Source organism: Falco rusticolus, chromosome 4 (genome assembly GCF_015220075.1).
Source record: "Falco rusticolus isolate bFalRus1 chromosome 4, bFalRus1.pri, whole genome shotgun sequence".
NCBI classification, from domain to species: Eukaryota; Metazoa; Chordata; class Aves; order Falconiformes; family Falconidae; genus Falco; species Falco rusticolus.
The window spans coordinates 16,222,932-16,244,805 of record NC_051190.1 but is presented as its reverse complement, the minus strand read 5'-3'; the positions used below and the strand labels follow the sequence as shown (position 1 = coordinate 16,244,805).

The following is a 21,874-nucleotide window of genomic DNA, read 5'->3' as shown; positions in this document are numbered from 1 at the left end:
GCACCCCCGGTCCCCCCCGTCCCGCTGCCGGCGGCCGGGGCTGACTTCCGCGCTTCCTTGCAGCTGACGGCGTCGGGGGAGCCGGAGCGGGGCCAGCCCTGCACCACCTGCGGGGACCAGTGTCCCGGCTTCGCCCTGCACAAGTGGAGGTAAGGCCCGGCGAGACCCCTGTCCCCCATCCCCCCACTCCTGTGGGCAGTGGGACCCCGGCGGGTCTCCCTCCAGCTCTGCCTTCGCAGGGTTTTTGCGGCTCCCTCCCCACCCTGCGCGTATCTGGGGTGCAAATGTGGCTTTTTGGGGAGCACTTGCGTTAGCCTTACCCATGTTGCCCCCCCTGGCTGGCGGCTCCTGAGCCACAGGTGGGTTTGTTGGCCCCGGCCAGCAGCACAGGTGTGCCTGTGCCCGCCGCCGGTGCGGGGCGCAGCAGGAGCCAGACCTGCAACTGGGGTAACTGGTTTGGTAATTACCACCTTGCAGCCGCGGTCAGGGGCTCATCCTGCTGCCGCGGGTCCTGCCGAGGGCTGGAGCCAGCCTTGCCTGGCGGGGACAGGCTGGGCTGGGGACGTGCCGTGGGGGCTGCAGGGTGCCCTGTGCTTTGCAGCAAACCGTTGTGTGAAACTCCTGCCTCCCCCCCCCGTGACACCAGGCTGGGATTTATCCCCTTTCAGTGATGCCAGGCAGAGATTTAGCTATTAAAATGGGTGAGGCATGTGTAAAAATTAACAAGTATTTTTGGCTATTTCTGTTGCGTCTCTTTACAACGCTGACGGTGCTGGTGCCTACGAGGCAGAGCGAGCCCTGGCCTCGTGCTGGACCAGCCCCTTCTCCCCTCCTGGCGTTACGCAGCCTAGAAACATGTTCTTGCTCATGGGTGATCTGGGACTTGGCCGTACTAAATCTGTGCTGTGGGCTCTGGGAGCTGGTGCGCACTTAATAGGCCAGGGAGCCCTTGGCGACCTTTTAACCTTATTTTATAGGGTATACCCTTTTCTCCAGCATCTGCCATGCTCGGCACTCCTCCCAGCTCCTGCCCTACTTCTCAGAGCTGTGTCTCAGCAGATTAAAGCATAGGGTCAGAGCAGGAAGGGGCACTGATTTATTCCCGTCGAGTTGTATTTTAAGCTTCAGCCTTGCAAATCATTGTTCCCAGTGGCGTTTGCTCCAAGGTGCAATGGGGTGGGGTCCATGGGCTGCCGTCTGCCTTGAGGGATGTGCAGCAGCAGGTGGGGCTGGCCATGGTCCTCCAGTCTGGCCTTGGTCCTCCAGCCTGGCCTTCCACAGGTGCTGGTGGCACATCCAAGTGCACCATGTCCCACTTCAGACCTTCGGAAGGTGAAGGTGTCCTTTCCTCCTAGGCTGCAGGAGCTGTGGTCTCCTGACACCCTCCCAATGATCTGAATCTGCCACGTTAATAGATTGATAAGGTCACTTCTGAGTTGTCTTCTTTTCAGGGCTTATAAAAACTTCTGTGAGCTGTCCCAGGTTTCCTTGTGTTCTTGCAGAACCAATTGATAATGCTTAAAAGTGTCAAGGACAGCTTTCACATGTACGATGAGAAGAAAAGTCATGGTCACCAAAACTATTTCTCCTCTGTTCCAAGGACTTATGAGGTGCTGTGGTTTGTGTTTCATTATGTCAGAGGGTGCAACTCTCCAGTGGCTCGTGAAGAATTGAGTGATTTTGATAACATCCCATCGAAGGCCAAATGGCCCAACAGAAGAGACACCCAGCTGCTTGGGGAATGTCAGTAGAGCGGTGCTGCGGCTCGCTTCAGGTTGTGCCCTCAGCACTGGCATGCTGTGCCTCTTGCACAAATCCTGCAAAACCCCATGTGCAGGAGGAGGTGGAGCAGGAGGCTCCTTTTCTTCTTGAGAGACCCTGGACACAGGCAAGGATTTGGGCTAGAACAGTGTTGATTATTCCAGCAGCCTTTTCTTGGAAAGGATAGGGGTCACCTCCCCCAGGGCAGGAGGGGGATGGGGGTTCCTTCGGGTATGAGTGGGGGTCAGCACCCAGAGTCATTGCAGCTGATGTGCCCCAGGTTTGCATCCCAATGAGTGTGCAGGCGATGCCAAGTTAGACCTTACACCAGGTGGGAGCAGTAGGAGCTGAGAGCTCTCCTACACACACTCACGTTTAATTGCCATGATATAAGAGTGATTAGGCAATTAAAACAAATAAAGGCAACCTATTTGCCAGAACACAACAGAGAGGAAGTGCATTCATTTTTTATTAGCCAGTGATCTATTAATGCCAGGGTCATGTAAGTGGGCAAATTATTAATAGTAGTTCTGTAGGTTGTACACGTGCTGAGGAGCCTGTGTCCTCTGTGTGTGAGGTGGTGTAGCCAGCTGCTGCTGAGGATGCTCACTGGCACCTGAATGTGCAGAATGAGATTGGAGGAGAACAAGGGTTTGCAAGGAGATCCACAGATTAAGGATCCAAACCCAGATCAATTAACCACTGGAGATTTGAAAGCCTTTTTAGAATCCTTTCGCAGAGTTTTGCTGATAAATGTAAATGTGACTTTTTTTGCGTCGAAGATGGGAACTGGTGATATGCTTTGGGGAGAAGGAAAAGAATTTATGAGCTTACAGGCACTGAAAGTACTGCTGATACAGGCATTTTCGTATATGTAATTATGCAGGACCACGTATTTTCTAGTTACCTGTGATTTTAGGTGTGATCTGTGCGGCTACTCCATCAAGCAGGCAAATTGCTTCGTTAGACGCCAAAGATTTCTGTGCCCGTGCATTCCCTTAAAAGCCACTTTTCTCAGATGGGGAGATAGCTTTGAGTGTTGGCTGAATTTATCATTCCTGGAAGCACATGCATACTTCTAGAGACAGGGAAGCCACTCAAAAATAAATTGTATGCTGCAGAACTGTTTTCTTTTCAGAATAAAGCTGGTCTGTCTACTGTAGGTGATGTGCAAAAAGAAGATGGGAGGGGATTGCTAAATAATAAAAAGACGTCCCTGGGTTTAAAGCTTGTTTTTTGAATCATCTTAAATTTGCTGTGAAATTATAATCTCAAATTCAAGGTAGTGGGTGAATTACCCTGTAAAGGTGTTGGTATATTTAAGACTATTGTGGTGGAAGCAGGGAGGTGAAAACACCCGGTGTTACAGGCACGGTTAAACCAGAGCCCGCTGCCTGTGTCTTACCCCCCAAAGCTCTCAGACCTCCTGTGTGCCACAGACCTCTGCCTCTTGTAAGGCAGAAATTCAGGTTTTGGGTTTAAATCATTTAGCCCCAAAGAGGAGAAATAAAGTGGTTTGTCTGCAAAGGTTGAATCCCATCACCTCGGCAGTGATGTCTGCGAGGATGTGGCTATCAAATTTCTCGTGGCCTGAACAGCAAAATGACTCGTTCCTCTAATCAGGTCGCTTGCTTTTATGGTAGGTTGTCAGTAAAGTACGTAAGGACTGAAAAATTCATCTGTGTGGGCTGCAGTCTGGAGGATGGAAACTGGGTGTACATAACCAAATCCTCATTAATACAGGTCGATACTTGAAAGGTGGCTTTGTGTGGAAAAAGTGAAATCAAATTCAATAAAAATCTCGCAACTCCTTAGGAGCCCAGTTGCTGTTTTCTAATCAGATCTGCATTACGTTAGACTGTGTGCCATTCAGCTTGTTAACAAGCTTTGGCATTAAATAAAGCTGTCACTGGAGTTTGGTGACTGAATAGCCATTAGGAGTGTCTTTTGCATAATGTCTTGCAGAGAAAAGCCTTCGAGGGAGGTGGTCTGAGAGGAGGGAAGGGAATTTATAACCTAGTCCTGGTGCAATTAGTGTGAATATGCAAACCTTAAAGGTGACAAATGGTTGGCAGCTCCAGGAAGGGAGTGAGTGGCTTTTGCTGCTGTTAAGCCTACTGTGAAGAACTAATTTTGGATTTACTCTGGGTGAAGTAAAATTACAGCTTTAGTACTGTATTTAAAATAGCGGATCCTTCGTGTTGGAAGATTGGCATGTGTTTAGCACACAGAGGCACTGTTTGTTGGCTTCTTGAGAAAGCCTTGCAAAAAATGATACTCTTGCAATTCAACAGAACTTGCTGTCCCCTGCTTTCTGCCTTCTCCTCGAAAAACACCAGCTAAAACTGGAGATGCAGGACACCTAAATCCCGAGGTGGTGTTTGCGCTCTGGTTTGAGGAGGGAGGATGTACCACCTGGTTTGCAAAGCCTGCAGAGGCAGTGGCATGCGGCTGATTTCAGAGGGAAGGCATTCAGATGCTGTGGCAGATAAGATAATTTTTAAAATACTGTCTGAAAATCTTTGGAGAAGTCTTTGTTGCCATAGTTATTCTCCTGGTTTGCAGAAGCATTTAAATAACAGTAACAAACATGACATAAAGATGAAGACTGGCTTATTGGGGTTTTAGTTTGTGTGAGATTGTTTCACCTCTTTTCTTGGAGTCTCCTTTTTTCTTGCATATACTGCGTAATCTTTGTCCCTCAAAATCACATTTTGGTGGGGAAGAGATCTGCTTCTCTTCATGCGTTGCTGTCACATGCCATGGTCTTAATATCAGTGGTGTGTGTTTGTACAGCCCACGGTGCCTGGCCCTTACCTTCCAAGGAAAATTTATGTGACTGTGGACTTAATATCGAATATTACTAGATATTAACAAGTGAAGTTTTGGTGCATACGGTTGTTTCAAACATTTATTTGTTTCCATAGCTCAGCATCTCGCTATAGTCTACTGCAGTAAGTCCCACAGAAGTCTGATCTCATCTGGCCTTGGTTGGGTCTGAGAGCACCTGCAAGGACAAACTTCCCAGGAGAGACCACTTGGAGATCCCAGATGATACAAGATCAGCCCAAAGGGTTGTGATTGACCACTAGGTCACAAAAACCTATGGACGAGGCTCAGCTGATGGACAAGGAAAAAGAGATGTGTGTCTGGGGATGGTGGCCTGGTAAATGAGATGGATGACCAGAAGCCCAGAGGTGTTTGATGTTGCTGGGTGATGGTGGGTAGGTCACTTTGCAACTCCTGTCTCTGCCTTGTTGACTGTAGGCAGGGAGTTGCTAGTGGCAGTGGGTGTTTGTTTGCTTTGTGTGTTTGTCCAGTGCCCGGCGCGATGGACATCGTCTGCTTGTGTGTGGTGAGCAATGAGAAACTCTGTGTGTTTGCAGCCTCAACCTGTGTTTGCCTGGTGCTAGCCCTGCCCGCGGGAAGGACATCCCAGCAGGCTTGCATACGCATCCCGGGGCACATTTGAGTCTCCAGGTTGATGCCTGGTGCTTCATCCAAAGAGCAGAAACAATAATATTTGTAACGCAGCATGTGAATGAATAACACCAAATTCTGAAGCATTTGTTTCTACTTTAAAAAAAAAAAAAAGTACAGATTATTGCTTCCATATGTTTTCAGCATTTTTCGTAGGTTATGTATCTTTCACACACACGCTCCCAGCTTTTTCCCTTTCATGAATAACACACTTTGTGCGCCTCTCTCCTTTAGGATTCAGATATTCCACACTTCCTTGCATGTTTATTTGAAAGGCTTTGGAGATGTGAGAATAGCAATACGTTATCTTGAACGGGCTTATGTCTGTATTGCTGCCACAGTGAACTGTACCAGGCCCGGTGGGTTTCAGCAAATTTTTCATTGTGCAGTGGGGAACCTGCTGAAATAGGCAAAACTCCGTCGGTGCGGTCCATGCCGGTGTTCCTGAGGCACTGCAGAGGGGCCAAGCAGGCTGCTGTTCCCAGGGGTGGGTAGGAGTCACCTGTGTCCCAAGGATGCTGTCATCCTGGTGGAGGGGATGAAAAAAAAATCCAAAGTGTTTTTATTCTGCTGATTGTAAGCCTTTCACAAAAGGTTTGGTATTCTTAGCTTTTTTTTTTTTTTTTTAGTGGTTTGGGTTTGGGGTATTTTGGGGGGGGTTGGTTTTGGTTTGCTTTTTCTGTTTTGTCATGAGCAGTTCAGGAAGGAGAAGTTGTTCCCTGCCAGGTTACTTATTGACAAAGTCATTGTCCTTCGGCCTCTGTGCCCAGGGTGATGTGGTACGAGTGGCTGCTCTGCATGCTGCAGCTCAGTGCCGGAGAATGCTGGAGCATCCACTTTGCTTGGCATAAATGACCTCAGCTGTCCTATTTACTCACACCTGTGAGATTAGGCACTTGTGTAAGTGTCTGAAAAATCAGGGTCTGCTTTTTCTTTGAGTTTTCAACCCCTGTGGCAGTAGGTAGAGAGCAGGGTAACTAGTGGTGGCTCGTGCTGCTGCCACCCTTCCCACAGCATCTCTGCAAAGGGCAGCCGGGCCATCGGGGTGGGGCTTTGGGTGGGTTGGAGTGTGGGGATGAGCTCCCTCCCGCCCTGGGACAATTTATCTGTTCATAAATGTCAAGCACACAGTTGCAACCAGTTTTTTGGCCTGTCCCTTCCGCGTCTTCATGCCCTGCTGCTGAAACAGCACTTAAACCAGCCAAGACTGATAAGGTGTCCTGTTTGTGTTGGCTGAGGGACACACTATCCGCTGTAACAGAGCATTACAGTATCGGAGGCGGTGTTGTCCCTGGCAAAAAGCCTAAAATAAATTCTTTAATTTTTTGATTGTGATGTACAAAAGAGCAGGTGAGGTATGTATTTGTTTCCGGGCAAGCCTGGGGAGCCTGTTTGAAGTCCTTTACAAGCCACTCAGGATTGTATTGCAAGAACTCAAAGGAGTTTGAGATGCTTCTTGATTAAATTTCAGCTGAACACAGAGCCCTAGTCTGCAGCTGCTTTAACTGGAGTTGCTCTGCAGCCGGCTCAGCCCTGCTCCAGCGCAGCTGAGCTGCCGGCAAAAGCCAAAAAAGCAGAATTTCTCCTAGAGAAAGTGCCGGGTATATTTTCTGTCTGTTTTAAAGCAGCCTCGTGCAATTCTAGTTTTGTGAATGGGGTTAAAGTCACTAATGACGTGTTGTGGGTTTTTTTGGGGGGTTATTCTGTTCCTGGAGTGATAGTGAATGACACTGATGATGGAGGGAGCGCGGCGGACAAACACCAATTGCTGACTTTACCTGATAGTTACTCCTAGACCAAACAAAAAGTTGTTGGTGGGGTTTTTTTGCACCTTTGGAAAAGTGACTATAGCTGCTCCTTAGCGTGCAAAGAGCGATGTGTTATCTGCCTGTTGTGAACGAGTGGGGCTTGCTGTTGTGAAGGCAGAACAGTGGCTGGCAAGTGCTTTCCCAGTACTTTTGCCACTGGGCTGTGCTGGTGGACACTGACAAAGCAGGGGTCCCTCACAGAGCCTTTCGGGGTGGCATTGCCTGAGACAGACCTGCAAAACTCAGAAGCAGGGTGGGTTGGCTTGCAGCGGGGATCTCCTTCAAGCAGCCCGTCGGTGCTGGAGGATGCGGTTATGGATTTGGTTGCTGCATAGGGTGTGATTTTGATTTAGTGGGATGTGGCAAACTGATTTAACAGCTCTGTGCTGCTGGGTGCATAAGGTCCTGAGCTCCCTGTGCATACCCCCCGAAACCCAGGGTAATGGGTTAAATCGGTTATTGAAGCCTCTGCTGAGCTGAGGAGAGGGAGGAGGTGGGAGGTGGTGGGTTGCATCGGTCCCATGGCATGCAAAGCTGGGCTGTCATCCCTGCCCTTGGCATCCCCATCCACTTTCTGAGTTTTACTGCCCTACCATGGCCTCAGCCCTCTCTGTCCTCTTTGCTGGCTCCAGAGGAGTGCGCAGAGCCCGCTGTCCCAGTGGGATGTGTCCCACCAGAGAGCGCAGAGCCCCGGCGGTGCTGCGTGCGGCTGTGATCGCCTGTCCGGGGCATGCGGCACGTGTTCGGCAGGGAGGGAAAACTCCTACTCCTTTAGTAGAGGGTTTGCAACAGGCCTTTGTCACGAGTGCAGTGCGGCGTGAAAGAAAAAGCTCCTGGCCACCAATTTGGAAAGAAAGCCGAACTGGATGGATAAAGGCTGGTACCAGAGATCCTTGGCTGGAGGGGGCCAGGGTGCAGCTATTCGGGCGCCCCAACGAGCGCTGCCCTCCTCTTTGTTGCTCTCCATTGTAGAGGGCTGTTCAGTGCTTTCAGGAGTTTTTTTGGGGGGATTGTTCCCTTTCTGTTTGTCTTTAAGAAATCAATCTGCAGTCTTTTTTTTTTTTTTTAAAGACATTCTTCTCCCCGCCCAGTAATCCATCCTTATTACACCAGTGAGTCACTCTACAAATAATCAATTGCATTTTCATTGTCTGGCTTGTAAGTCTATCACCAGGCTTAAGGATGGCCGCTAGTATCAGCTGAGACCTTTGGCAGATGGTTTTGCAATTTGTGATGCTCATTTGGGTATTTGCTTTTTTTCTCTGATGAATAATCTCCCAGCCGCGGTGGGGAAAAGCTGGGCTGGGGGCTCTTCCCTGCGCATGCAGTATCTCTGTGGTCACTATCTAATGTTGGAGGAATTTGTAACATTAGCAGAATTGTCTGATGCGAGGAAAACTAATTTCAGGGTTAAGCCTCTTGAGCATGGCTGTAAAGAACCTTTTTCTCATGGGCTGTCGTGTCCTCGCAGGCTCCGGGCATGCGTCCGTGCAGCCCTGAGGTGGCTGCTGGCCACAGCCTTGCTCAGGTTCATTGATGCTGGGGCCGAGAGGCGTATATAAAATTCAGGGTGCTCCTCTCTGCTGCTGGAGGGGCTGTTTCTTTTCTTCCCCTCTGTGGTTCTTTGCTCTCTGCAGGGTCCTGATGCTGGAGCTTAACACTTTGAGAGCTAAGTATTACAATTATTATTCTTACCATGGAGGGGGAGGCACTTTGTACTCAGCCATCGCAGCAAATACTTCATCCCCTATCAATTGCCCTTGTGCAGATGCTGCCGCCGTGGTGATAAAAGACATAATGGCTGCTCTTGCTGATAAGGGGAGTATATAAATATAATTATTGAAATCCCTACGCAGAGCCTGTGGATGGATGGATGGAGGAGAGTTCCTCTCCCTGCGAGGGATTTCTCTTGCTCTGGAGCCCCTCGAGAGTGGGACCGCTCATCCCAGTGCTCTCCCCGCCGGCTGCAGCTTCTGGCAGCCGAGATGGGAGCTGCTTGGCCACAGCTGGGAGCAATTAGTAAAAGATGTCTTCCCCACACACACACTTTCTTTCCTCCTCCTCTTCTCCTTGAAACGAAGACACGGGTCCCCGGGGAGCCAAGAGCAAAGCCCTGAGCAGCTTGGGTTTGAGATGTTCCTGGGCCGGCTCAGAGGTGGCCAGTGCTCGATGCAGTTGCACCCCAGTAGCAGGGTGCAGGTCTAAGGATCCAGCCCATCCTTGCAGGAAGCATACTGCAGCCAAGGAGCCAGGTATTATTTAGATCAAGCCAACAAAAAAATATTTCCATGGCAGCAGTAACCATAGGAAACCTCCCCAGCATGTCTTGGGTGGTTCTTGTTTCCTTGCCTTCAGCTGTTTGCTTTGCAAGCAGCACAGGGGTTGCAACTGCTCCTCACTTGTGGTGCCACCAGGAATGGCTGGTGAGCCTGGCTGTCCCCTCCACGCCTGTCCCCAGGGGCTCAGCAGCCGCACTCCAGGATGCATTGCTGCTCCTGGTTTTCTCTTGTACTCTAGTTGGTAAAAAGATGCTTTCAGAGGCTTCTTTAGGCACCCTAAAGTCTCAAAGACACCTTTTTACCTTGTGTCAGCTCACAAAAGCGTGTTTGATCCTTAAATACCCAAGGCATGAAAGTGAATTGGCTCCCAGGGTCCAATTCTTCTTCCTTTCTATAGCGTCTTAGAAAGATGCTTTTATATTCCCTCTGGCTCAGCTAGTGATGCTTGGCCTTCAACCAAGACAGGGAATCTAGGACAAGTATCCCTGAGAAGAGCAAGATGAAAAGTTACTAAAATATACCAACATTTTGTTGGGAGAAATGCGGGTAAAGGATTGCATTTAAAAAAATTAAACTGGAATATTTTTGATCAGCTTCATGCGGACATGTTACAGGAGGGCCTAAGAGGAGGGTTGTTTTTCCTGGGTATTGCTGCCTCTTAGGAAATCGAAGCCGTGAAGGGAATACAAATGTTGGAAATGGAGAGGGTTTGCAGTGAGTCGGGGAAGGGATGGGGAACCAGTTGTGCCGGTGTGGCTGTGCTGGTCGACAGCCAGCTCATCCGCCGACGGGGATGGGGTGGCTGCGTGGAAGCACCCGGGGGCCTGGGCATCGCTGGAGGCTGCACCCATGGGTGCTGGGACCCCAGCGACCCCCTCCCGCCCTCCGAGGGCAGTGTGGAGGTGCACCCACCTCACTTTGTGGAGCAGATGGGTCCCGCTTGTGGAGCTGAGGTGTTGCACAGAGACAGGTTAAAAAAAGATGTCTCCTTCTGCGGGAGCGCGAAGTGGAGGGGGGAGAAAATACATTGTGATGCCAATAGCTGGGATTTTGATGTCTGAGTGCCATGTGGCGCTGCTCTGTCCTCCCCCAGCCGTTGGGTGCTTGTTGTGGCAGGCTTTGCTCCGTGAGGGAAGACCCAATTGGTCTTGGACCCATCTGCCTTGGGTGGAGGTGGCCCCCTTGGCAGAGATGCTGCTGGGCTTATAACCTGCCCTGGCTCTTTGCAGATGATTTAATCCTTGTGTTTGCAAACCCCACAACTCTACGGAGTCAGGCTTTTGCTTAAGATGACGCCACGTTTGAAGAAGTGGCAATTGGGGCAGAGACAAGGCTGATTCCCTTCCTCTGCTCACCTGCCAAATGGCAACGCTCCTCATGGAGATGTGCCCGTGCTGTGTTAAATCTGCATTTGATGCCTTAAAGGCCAGATGCTGTAAAGGCAGCCCCTTTAAATGTCAGATTTGAAAAGAGCTGGAACATGAAAAGACTATAAAAGTTAATATTCTTAAGTCAGCTTTGTGAGGCGTAGCTTGGGTTTTTAATATCAAGTGCATAATTTATTACAAGTTGTAGCAGTTTCAAATACATATATTTGAATACGTTTTAATAGTATCTTTCCTTCCAGTAGCAGGGACAATGCCGCTTTACAAAAGAAAAATGATTTCATGTTGCCATGTGATAGTTTCAGCTTGTACACCTAGTAGATGTGTGATTTGCTGAAGTATGAAGGCTATCTGATAAATGCCTGAATAATAAAGCTATATTGTTTGTTCTGGTTTCCCTTTGCTGTTTTCAATTGTATAAATAAAACATTTTAACACCATACTCTGTGCAGTTCCAGCCCAGACTATTTACTTTCTGCCGATGCAACCTATAGGAGACATGAATTTTTCAGTCTGACAGGAGAAACCCGGTGGCATTAGTGTTGCATGTTGCTCTCAAAATGATCAAACGTGATTTTAGTAAGTATTTTGTCCAAGGTAAAGTTACAAGTATTAAAAAAATAAATAAATAATAAACCTTTTTAAACAAAGAAGCATTTGTGTCCATGTACAGCAGAGGGCACTCGGCATCGCTGCTCTGGGAGGCTGCTGCTCCTGGCTGCCTGAAGGGTGAAAAAAACAAAACACATCACTCTGCTTAAATTATATTTTGCAGAAATGAAATTCTCTATGTGTGTGTTTGCTTATATATGTGTGTGAGCGTGTATATATAAAGACATGGGGTGGCATATATATAAAAATAATCCCAGCACATAATATAAAACTTAAATGTTCGTAGTGGTTGCTGAAGTTGGATGAAGCGCATGTTGTGTTGATTAATGCTCAGCCTGGTGTTACGTTAAGCTTCAGAGGGGATTGAAGCATGCTGAGAGGGGAAAATGAAGAGGCCCCAGCTAGTGAAGGGTTGCGATCTTCCTCCTCCTTGCAAAGACACGGAGTCTGGAGACATCTTACGATGTTGGGAACTACCCCAAGTCAAGGAAAGGTCTTGAAAGACGAATAATATTGGAGTATGTGGGATTATGAATCCTTCATTCTAGAAAAGCAGCAGCACACGTGGGGCTGGGGGGTTTGGGGCTGGACTTCACAGTGCTGTGGTCTTATTCCTGGCTGCACAGAGGGTTTTTGTGAAAGTCCTTGAGATGATTCTTATCCTCACCTTAGGCGTTATCAGCTCTTTCAGAAAACTTAAAAAATGGTGAGTTTGGTGGCTGAAGCAGGAAGCAGCCCTGGCCATGGGGTGAGGCGGCAGGAATGGATGCTGGCTGGAGCATCATTAAATGGAAGATGAAATGCCGGCTTGCTAGTGAGGGACCCCATCCTGCAAGTACAGAGTGCTTAATTGTCCAGGGCCACTCATGGAGACTGTGGCCTCGCCTTGTGTAATAAGGTTTTTTCCAACAGAAATGGACTTTTTTTTTTTTTTTTTTTACCCCCCGTAACTAATTGCACAGACACTACTAAGACGTGTTTCTCATTGAACTCTCAGCACGCCTTTTGTTTCTTTTAAGAAAGAATAAAGAACTGCAACGCCAAGTCCGTGCTCGGCTTTTGGCTTTGCTGTGGCACTGTTAAAATATTCAGAGCAGCTTGATTTTGTGCTGTGCTTTGGGATGATGTGTTTTCTGGTGAAACTGTATGATGCCATGCTGAATTTTCAGATTTTAGTCATTAACTCAAGAGGAATTGGGATTTCTTCTGTCTCCCCCAGCAAGCTGCTTGGATTGGGTTTAATCTAAATCTCTCAAAGCAGTGCTCCTGCAACACTGTTGTATAAAATATGGGGCCCGTAACGAGAGTGAGAGGGCACGTGGTTCAAGATAACCAGTTTATGCAAAATACACATCTGGGTGGATTTTGCTACTGAGTAGCTGTGGACTCTTAATGATCAGAGAAATACGGAAATGTTGGAGGGGCTTTGTAATAATGGGCACTAATTAAGATGAAATGGATTTGGGTGGTAGGGAGTAATCCAAGATTACAATAATAAGGGGTTTTTTTCAGTAGCCCCTGCTATTTGGGAGGGCAGCAGAGCTCCTTGTTATAGGGCTTAAAACAGCCTCGCCATGGGATTGTCGCAAGCAGCGTTTGCCCTTGCCTAGTTATTTCACAAGAGCCTGGTACAGCTAAGACGTGAAATACGTGAGTAATTTCAAGGGTACAAGCTGGCCTGTGTGCTGTAAAGCACCTTCTCACTAGGATAAAAATGCTGTTATATTGATGTGCCTGGATAATTGCTTTTCTTGAAGTGTCCCTGGAGCCGGGCTCTGGGAAAGGGCTGTTTTGTCCTGTTACAGCGATTCCTGCATTGCGTGTTTTGGAGCTGTGAGAGCAGCCCGGTGCTGCCACCACCAGTTAGATGCTCCTGCCTGGGATGGTGGGCTGGGAGATACTGGGAGAACGCTACTGGGAATGAACTCTTGCAGCTCTGGAATTGGGAGCAAAAGCAAGACGCAGCACCACAGCCTGAACTGCAGGACCCCAGTCCTGCCCCACCAGCTCCAGGTTTTTGGGCTGGAGCAGACGTGCGGAGCCAGGCACGCTTCTGCTTGTGCTGCTTGGCTTTTCCTCTCTTGTAAGGCTTCACTGGTCTTTTTTCAGCACTGACCGTGCCACAAAGCACTGAACTTAGCACACACCAAGTGCTTCAGGCCCCCATCTCCTTGGGACATGACGGTTATGAGATGTTTTGCAGGCTTGCTGTCGTTAAAGGAGATTTGGCAACACGTAGCTCGAAAGGCTGCGTTCATAGGCAGCCCAGCCTTGTGTGAGAGACGGGTGAGCCTTAAGGCTCACCTTAGCCAATGTCAATAGAAATGAAACTACTTAAATACACAGTTAAAATATGTTGTTATGTTAGCATGTGGACCTCCGTGCAAGATTGCTCCTTAACTGTATCCATTAAAGGACCCCCATGGAAGAGATGTAGGAGGCTGGTAAAAAAAATTCCCGGTCTTAACTGCTTATTTGCTGCCAAGTGGATTTGGCACTGAGGCAAAAGGCACCTGGGCTTGGGGTATTTCTGTCAGCTTTGTGTCTCCGGAACTTTGTAGGCAGTAAGAAAAAACAAGTTAAAAAGATGCTGCATGCTTCCTTGAAGGTGATGAAATCCAGCTGCCCTGTCTGCTGGCTTTTCTCTTCCGTGCGGTCGCGCCCCGTGCCCCAGCCGTGGCAGCAGGGATGTTACCGATGGCTAGCACGGCACTGTGGTCCAGGTCGGCCGTCTTCCTGGGCTTTTCCAGATGATCCGGGAACTTGAGTAGTTCATAAAAGGAGCGAGTAGCCAAACGGACCAATAAAAGGAGTTTGTGGAAAGGCCCAATATATTTTATGAAGAAAGAAATGGATCCTCTAACGTGAGGGTTGTGTCTTGTAAAATTTTGCAGGGCTGCTAGCGCTGTGAAACGCTGGCTTTCTGCTCCAGCCGCTCGCTTCGAGCGCATGCAGGAACTATGTAAACTTTCTGTTTGGCCTGAGCTCTTCCAAGTCTGGGATGAAATCCTGGCCCTGGGGAATGCACTGGGAGACGTGCCGTGAATTTCCCAGGGACCTGGACAGTGATCCTCAGTGCCAGACCTGTGATGACAGCCTTTGAATAAAAACTGTCTGGCCTTTGCAGGGCATTTTAGGCAAGGTAAAATATAGTTTTACATCTTCTTGATGCTCTTCAATGGCAACAACTGCAGCTAGAAGGATGAAATTTGGCCTGACGGTGGTTCTCACTGGGAAACGCCTTTGTGTGATCCAGGAGGTTAAGCCGTTTGGATGTGGGTGATGGATGAGTTCGCAGCGGCGGGACAGTGCGTGCACACGCAGCATTTCTAACCATGGTAACCCAACGAGTGAAATTTCAGCCCAGCACAGAGGGCAAGCAGAAGGCTGATCAATGATTTAAATCCCACCCCCCAAGCTGTTTAAAGAGCTTGAAGTGGGCTGTGGCACGGGGAGCTGGGGTGCCTGCCAGCCCAGGTGGATTTCATGCACTGTCTGTAGCTGCAGAGATCACCTCTCCCCGTGCTACCCCGAAGCCCATGGGATGGGCAGGCAGCAAACAAGGCACAGCATCCTTGGATGCTGAACCCCTTCGTACCATTGAAGGGAAAGGCAGGCAGTTGCAAGAAATCAGAAAATGGGGATCTTGCTACCAGTTCAGTGTTTTGTATGCCTGTACACAGGAACGTCTGCAGCTTCAACCTTGATGCTACCTGACCTGTGAGATTTTTAAATAAATCTTTTCAGTATTCTCCTTGTGCAGTTTGAATTTGTTCTGATGGGCTGCAGAGATGGGGTGGAGTTCAAGCTAGGCCTGACTTTCTCAGCTGATAAAAATTTGATATCATTCTTCTATCTTGGCTCAAAAAGGGCAAAGCTGCAGAGCTCAGCTAATCTTACGAGATCTGTGTCTTTTTGATCTGACAGTTCTTGAAGATAGTTTCTGCTGCATCCAGGCTTTAAAATGGGGTAATTTCCCAATTTCCAACCTGCAGTTAAAATTTGGCTTCAAATCCAATCTCTCAGCTCCTAAATACCAAACAGGGACAAATTTTGGACTGTCCCCCCTCTGCAAAATGACTGCAGAGACGATGCACACCACTGCGTGGCCTTTTGCTGCGCCAGGGATGGGATGACTCCGATTGCAACCAGTGCTAACAGGAGGGTCCAGATTTTAGAGAAATGGCATTACATTTCCCAATCGCTGGAAGTCTTTACAGTCAAGTACCTTTAGGGATGGGTTGGTCATTCCCAACTCTGGGGAGCTGCTTGTGCTGAGCTCTCCTCCTCGCTGGGGTTGCTCAGCTCCCCTCCGGCTTCACGGGAATGCAACAGTGCCTCCTCTCATGCATAGGGATGCTCATAAAAACAGGCTGTGGGGCTGGATGGAGCGCTGTGCCAACCACCATGCTTTTGGCTACCAGGCCTTCCTGCGAGCTTTCTCCAAGGTGAAGGTTGGGTTTTACTGCTGGGGTTTGGCTGCTGCTCTCGTTTTCCCCGTGGCCACCTTTTGAGGGGATCAGTGGTTGGTTTTGGCAGGAACTGTTTTATTTCTTGCTTGTGAACGTAGTGATCTCAGCTGTCTGCGGGTCTGTGTGAGGCTCGGTATTAGAGCTGCTTTGATGTCTGCACTGATACATCTTAAGGCAGCTCAGGATGATTTTATGCAGTAGCCTCGAGGTGCTCGCGCAGAAAAAGGTGCTTTAGAAATGTAAATTCTGTTTGAGGACAGATTTTTCTCTGCCGCTCTATCTCAATTCAGGACGAGGCAGTAAAAATGTAGCATTTAATTAAAGTTTGTAAAGGTTTGGAAATGAATTGCTATAAACATAAAAGACACAATCAAATGCCTACCTAATCCCCACCTTAAGGGCACATTAAATGCAAAAGAATATAATGTGTTTGAGACTAGGATTGAAAAGCGATGAGGATTTGGGAGCAGATCTTTTATAGCTGGAGCTTCTAAATTATTTTACTTCAGGCTTAGGGATTTAAATATCTACATATTGTAGATAAACATGAAGCAGCCCAATTCTCAGGTGGCACAGCTGACATAATTCTACTGAGTCATTTTAGCTGCAAATCCATACAGCGTGGCCTTGCGATGTGCGTTGCAGTGCATGTCCTGTCCTGATGGTGGATGAGATGGGAATGAGCCATTGGTGCATCACCAAGGAGAGGACTTCTTCCCTGAAGTCCGTAGCTATTTAGGGGAAAGCACCTGATAGGTTTCCATTATTAGGTTAGAACAGGGTGGAGAAGGGGATGTGGCGTTGTGCAGCGTCAGCCGGGGAGCTGGGCTTTCTGGGCTGCAGAGCTGCCTTCTGTCGGCCTCAGCTTCAATTAAAAAAAAAGAAACAATCTTTTATCCTGAAAACCTCAGACAGCAGGAACAAAATGCTGTTATCTCTCTGGGTCTCTAGAGAAATAAAATCTGGGTGTGTTGGGGCTGCCTGGCTCTATCACCATCTCCCCCCCACCCCAGCCCCCGCCCTGTATCCGCAGGAGCCAAGCATCCCGAAGAGCAGGTTTTCCCCATGGGACTGCTGGGCCCTCCAGCTACCCTCTAGCAATGCGTTATCAGCAGGACCACACCATGGGTTTGTTTTGCAATTAGCGATATTTGGCTTTGGTTTGGTTTTGGGTAGAAACCAGGCTGCGTTCTGTGGTCTAGCTGTGATTCCTGTTGTTTAAGGCATTGTGATTTGTAGGGAAATCGGGAATATTGTTCTTGGTGGAGAAAGAGCAGTGAGTGTGTTTTACCGAAAACCCAGCTAGATCCGCATCTCACGGCGCTTTGCTGGGATGGTGGCAGCAGAGGCTTGCTTTCTTTGGGACCAAGGCTTGGAGAGGTGGGATGGGGTGGGCTGTGGGTGGGGTGCTTGCACAGGCAGCAGGGGTGGTGGTGGTGGGTGACAATGCTTGGAGGAGCAGAAGTGGTGGTGGTGGTAGGGGATTGCCCTTGCCAGTAGCAGCAAGGAACCAGCAAAAGATTAACTCATCCTCTAAGTGCCAAGGGGAAGAAAAGAACCTGGGCAAAAGGGAAGGAGCTGAAATACCTGGTGACAGAGCCAAAAGGTGCCCAGTTAAGGGTAAAATTAGTCCTGTGTCTTATACTGCAGGGCCCCATGGAAACGGGGAGGGCTTTCTTTTTCTGTTGAATTGGGCTCTACGCCAGGTGAAAGAAAACATTTTCCCAACACCAAATGGAAAAATGCAAGGCAGACGTCTTAAATGAACTGTTAAAGGAATAGAGCCGTGAAAAGAATATGTTTGCTGTGTGCCGGGGTTATGCATTTAACAGATTTTTGACTATATGCGACCCTTGCAGTTTGTAGACAAGAGAAATCTGCTGCAGAAACTCAAATTGTGCTAAAGGCTGAAGGCAAACGTCAGAGTGTCATCGCTGTTCCTGGCCTGGGCTTTGCTCAGGAGGGATGGACAGTATCTTTCTGTCCTCCCCTAAAATCTTGCTGCATTTTTCCTTTCCCCTCATGCCCTCTCCACACTCTTTCTACAGATCATTGGCAGCTCTGCTTGTGCTTTAAAATAACCCAGGCTAAAAAGTGTGATTTGCGTTTCAGCGATTTTTGATTACACCCACGTCCTATATTTATTGCCGTTTAAATCGTCTGTGTTAGATTGAGATGTGTTTCTTTTGAGCAAGGAGGAAAAAAAAAAAACAACCAGCCTTGACTCTGTTGCTAACTGTTGCTAAGGGAAAGAAGATATTTATTCATCGGGGCACTTCTTCAGTACTGTGAGGCTGGTAGCCATGGAGGAGTGTAAGGAAAAGAAACGGTTATGTATTTAAGCCCTTTCTGTTATTGTTGTTGGACTCTTGCCATATCTACTGATGGTCAGCAGATGTCTTCTTTTTCCCCTCCCAGCACTGTGCATCTTGGATTGGAGGTGCAGCTTGGGTTATGGTGCAAGGCAGCTGGTCCCTGGAGCTGGATGGGAAACCCAGGGGGTCCCTGGAAGAATCCACAGGGCTTTGGTGGGTCCGTGGTCCCACAGGCATGACGAGGCTCCCGTGTTTTGTAGCTGTTTCCCCACAGCCTCTCCAAAGAGGCTTTCTAGTCCTTGGCTTCAGTGTGTCCTTTTAAAAATCCCCATCAAATCAAAGACACGGAGAGCCAAAAATGATGCACATGGCGGCGCTCCCTCCCCGAGCGGCTGCTGCTGGGGGACGTACGGCAATGCCGTTCGCTGGCTGTCGCCGAGGTAAGAGGTTTTCCTTTCAGCTGTCATAGCAACGAGAAAATATTGTTTTGATGGAGATCAAATTAAAAATTAAATTTGTCTCTTTCCTAGTAAGCGAATTGCTCACTCGTGAAAAATATAAATCACTTCGATTGGGGTAGATATCTTTGTAAGCACCTCTGTGGGTTTCCAAAGTGGATTTTGCAAGTGCCTCGTGCCACATTATGTCCCTGCTGGGTTTATGTAGAGCGTCCCGTGAATTTGAGCTTTATTTAATGTTGGGCTTGGTTGAAAAACTTCTTGGTAAAACTTCCTTGGTGCTTGTAACCTGCTAAAGCTTGGGGGGGAAAAACAGGTCTAACAAGTGTCTGGAAGCAAAAGGGATGACTCCTCAAATGTAGTGTTTCTATTCTTTACTGTCTGCTTGTCTGGTTTTTTAGTGGAATTTGGTGGTTTATGAGATGCTCTGGTTCATGGAACACAAAGCTGAGCACAACCTGAGAGTGGAGAGGAGGAGGTGATGAGTCAGGTAAACGGGAGGGTTTGTGGCAACGCTAGGAAGAGAACAGCATGAACATCTCTCCAGTGCTCTCCCACAGCCAAAGGATTTCCAGCTCGGGTTTCTGTGCCAAGCATGATTTCTAGGTATTTGGTGTCCTGGGGTGCCTTTCTGTCCTGCAAGCTGTCTGTTCTCCCTTTGAGGCCTCATGAACTTTTGGCACCTGCAGCATCACTTGCCACGGCTGGGTGCCCCTGCATGGACCACCTCGCCTGGGTTGCTTTGAAGCCGGTTAGCTTCCTTTGGCGAGGTCACACCATCCTCAGCCTGCCAGTGGGGAAGGTGAGAGGGAAGGACCGTCCCAGGCTGCTCACAGGTCCGTGCCAGCACTGGGGCCACACTGATGGCCACGTTTCTTCTCAAAGCAGCATGTGGAAGCTCAGGCAAGTCATACCTGTTTCCCTTTTGGCCTATAGTATAGTAGCGGTAGCAGATTTACTATAGGCAAATGGGTTCTCTCATCAGTTTATCTGTAATCAAGATTTCTAATTGATAAAGAAAAAAGCTTTTTGGTTGCAGGTAAAGTGAATGAAAAGGTTTTTCTTGGAAAGCATTTAAAAATCGCAGGCATTCTTCAGCAGAAGTGAACAACCGCCTGCCCAAAGTTGTACAAATAATCGTTTTTATTTTTTTTTAAGAGACTTGCTGTTAGCAGGGATGGTTTGAGGATAACCAGGCTTTTTGACTGCATGAACAGCTCTGGGCTGACATCTGGCACTGGAGCATGACATAACGAGGGCTGCATGAGTCCATGGCACCTTGATTGGAAATGTTCTCCCAAACTTTGGGGACAGATGGAGGCCAGGAGCTCCCTCCAGCTTACGTGGGGTGCACAGTCTAGCTGTGGGTGAGGGGCCAACCTCTCAGCTCCATGTCCCTTGAGCTGCTATCTAGGCAGGCTTTGGCACTGGGTTGCCAGAAGCAGGAGGAGAGAGAGAAGCCACCCAGAAGATAACCAGGTCCACATTTTATAGAAGCGATGTGGGGACTTTTGGTCAACTCAGCTTTCCAGGTGCCCAGGTCTTGGTTCAAAAGTGGTGGCTTTTTGTAAAGAGCTTTATTTCTGTTCTTTTTCTGTTCCTCTTGGGGAGGACCCTGGGTCCGTGGGGGGATGTAACTGCTCTGCGGGAGATGCTGCCTTGAGCCTCATGTCCCGTGTGCGTGCTGCAACATCTCCAAGAAAGGAGAACAAAAGAAAAGGGGCTTGTTTGTTCAAAATATCAGTGTTGAAATTATAACAGAAAATCCCCTTTTTTTCCCCCCATGGAAATCCGTGCACAAAGCCTTTTCCAGCCAACTGCCGCCTTAAGCACTCAGTATTGATTTGTGAAATCAAATCAGGCTTGGGCGACGTCGTCGTTATCTGCCACAAGCTGATGGAGAAAGTCGATGCTGACATCTATTTCCTGTTGCACGTAGCTTTCCTGGAGTTCATGGTAGACTGCAAGCGGTGTGATGCTGAGACCGTATCTGTACGGTTGATTATCACCCACTTCTGGTAAAATCTTCCTTCTTTTCCCCAGACTGAGGTCCGCAGTGATGCTGGGGCTGTGGGGACCTGCATCCCCGGCAGATGGGCAGCTGCCCGCAGGCAGCGATGCTGCTGAGCGCCTGCCTCTCCGCACCAGCTGGCATTCGTTGTGCATTTTATTTTTCGCATGTGTTCATCTTCTGTATTACAGGCGTGTATGTGCAGAGCAGTGCTGGCGTGCCGATGAGGATTATTATATTGCTGGGGTGGCTTTTTTTTTTTTCTCATATATTTGAAAAAGCAACACAAAATTACATATATAAACGGCAACATCTGTTACGGAAGCCTGGCCCAGGCAAATTACTGCTTTAAAAAGTCGGCGCAGATACTCGTGTGATTCACTTTCATGCTTGCCAGAGTCACATCATACCCACAGTGCTTTATTCCAGCTATGATAGGTGTGTCTTTTTTCTTTTACACCCACATCAAATTCTTAAAATAAGAGCACTGTAAAAGGAAAAAATAACTTGAGTTTATTTTCCTCTGGAGTCCACGGGGCCCTGGAAGTTATTATTAGAGGTGAAGTCATCACAGAGGAGGCTGTAACCCTTGGGGAAGGGTGTGGGCGATGCTGCTCTTGCACAGAAAGCAGCGGTGGTGGTGTCCTGGTGCAAGGGGACATGGATGCCAGCGGGAAGGGTAGAGAAATCCATGTCTACCTCTGCCCATGCCCATGATTTTGGCTAGATGGAGTGTTCCGATGTGCATCCCTCCTTTGGCGCAGTGGCACCGGGAGCAGAGCGCATCTGCCCCAAGCGCTGCCAAGCTTCCCATGTCTGCAGCACCATCCCTTTGCTGGCTTGCAGTGCCCAGACCACACCAACAGCTGGAGTGGAACTATTCTTTTTTTCTTTTTTTTTATTTCACATAAAACAGAGTTGGATTGTTGTTACCGTGGAAACCAGCAGCCCTAATTATAAGGAGTTTGATTCGCTGCATGTAAAAAGCTAGAATTCTTTTTCTCTTAAAAAAATAGAAATTAAAAAAAAAAAAATACCATAAAATGATAACCCCTTACCTGACATAAGGTTAATCTCGGTATGAGTGGTGTCCCAGGAATATACAAAATACTAGTACTACCATGTGTATAATGGTGAGCCAGGCTGGGATCAGCAGTGCCATCCTTTGCTGCCCATTACTTGTACCGAACCACGGCTGCCTTCAGGCCAACACTGGAAACAAATCAAAGTCATTGCAGTCTGTATGATTTCCCCCTTTTTTTTTTTTTTTTTTTTTCTTCTCTGTTGCATTAC

At 48.3% G+C, this 21,874-nt stretch overlaps 1 protein-coding gene across 1 annotated transcript in view; it reads left to right on the top strand.

Moving 5' to 3' along the window:
• The window catches only part of PRICKLE2 (prickle planar cell polarity protein 2), a 108,988-nt gene that overhangs the window by 356 nt on the left and 86,758 nt on the right, over positions 1-21,874 (top strand). Inside the window, exon 2 of the mRNA XM_037386674.1 lies at positions 64-149. Coding sequence (XP_037242571.1) covers positions 64-149 — 86 coding nt within the window. The remainder of the gene's footprint in view (positions 1-63; positions 150-21,874) is intronic.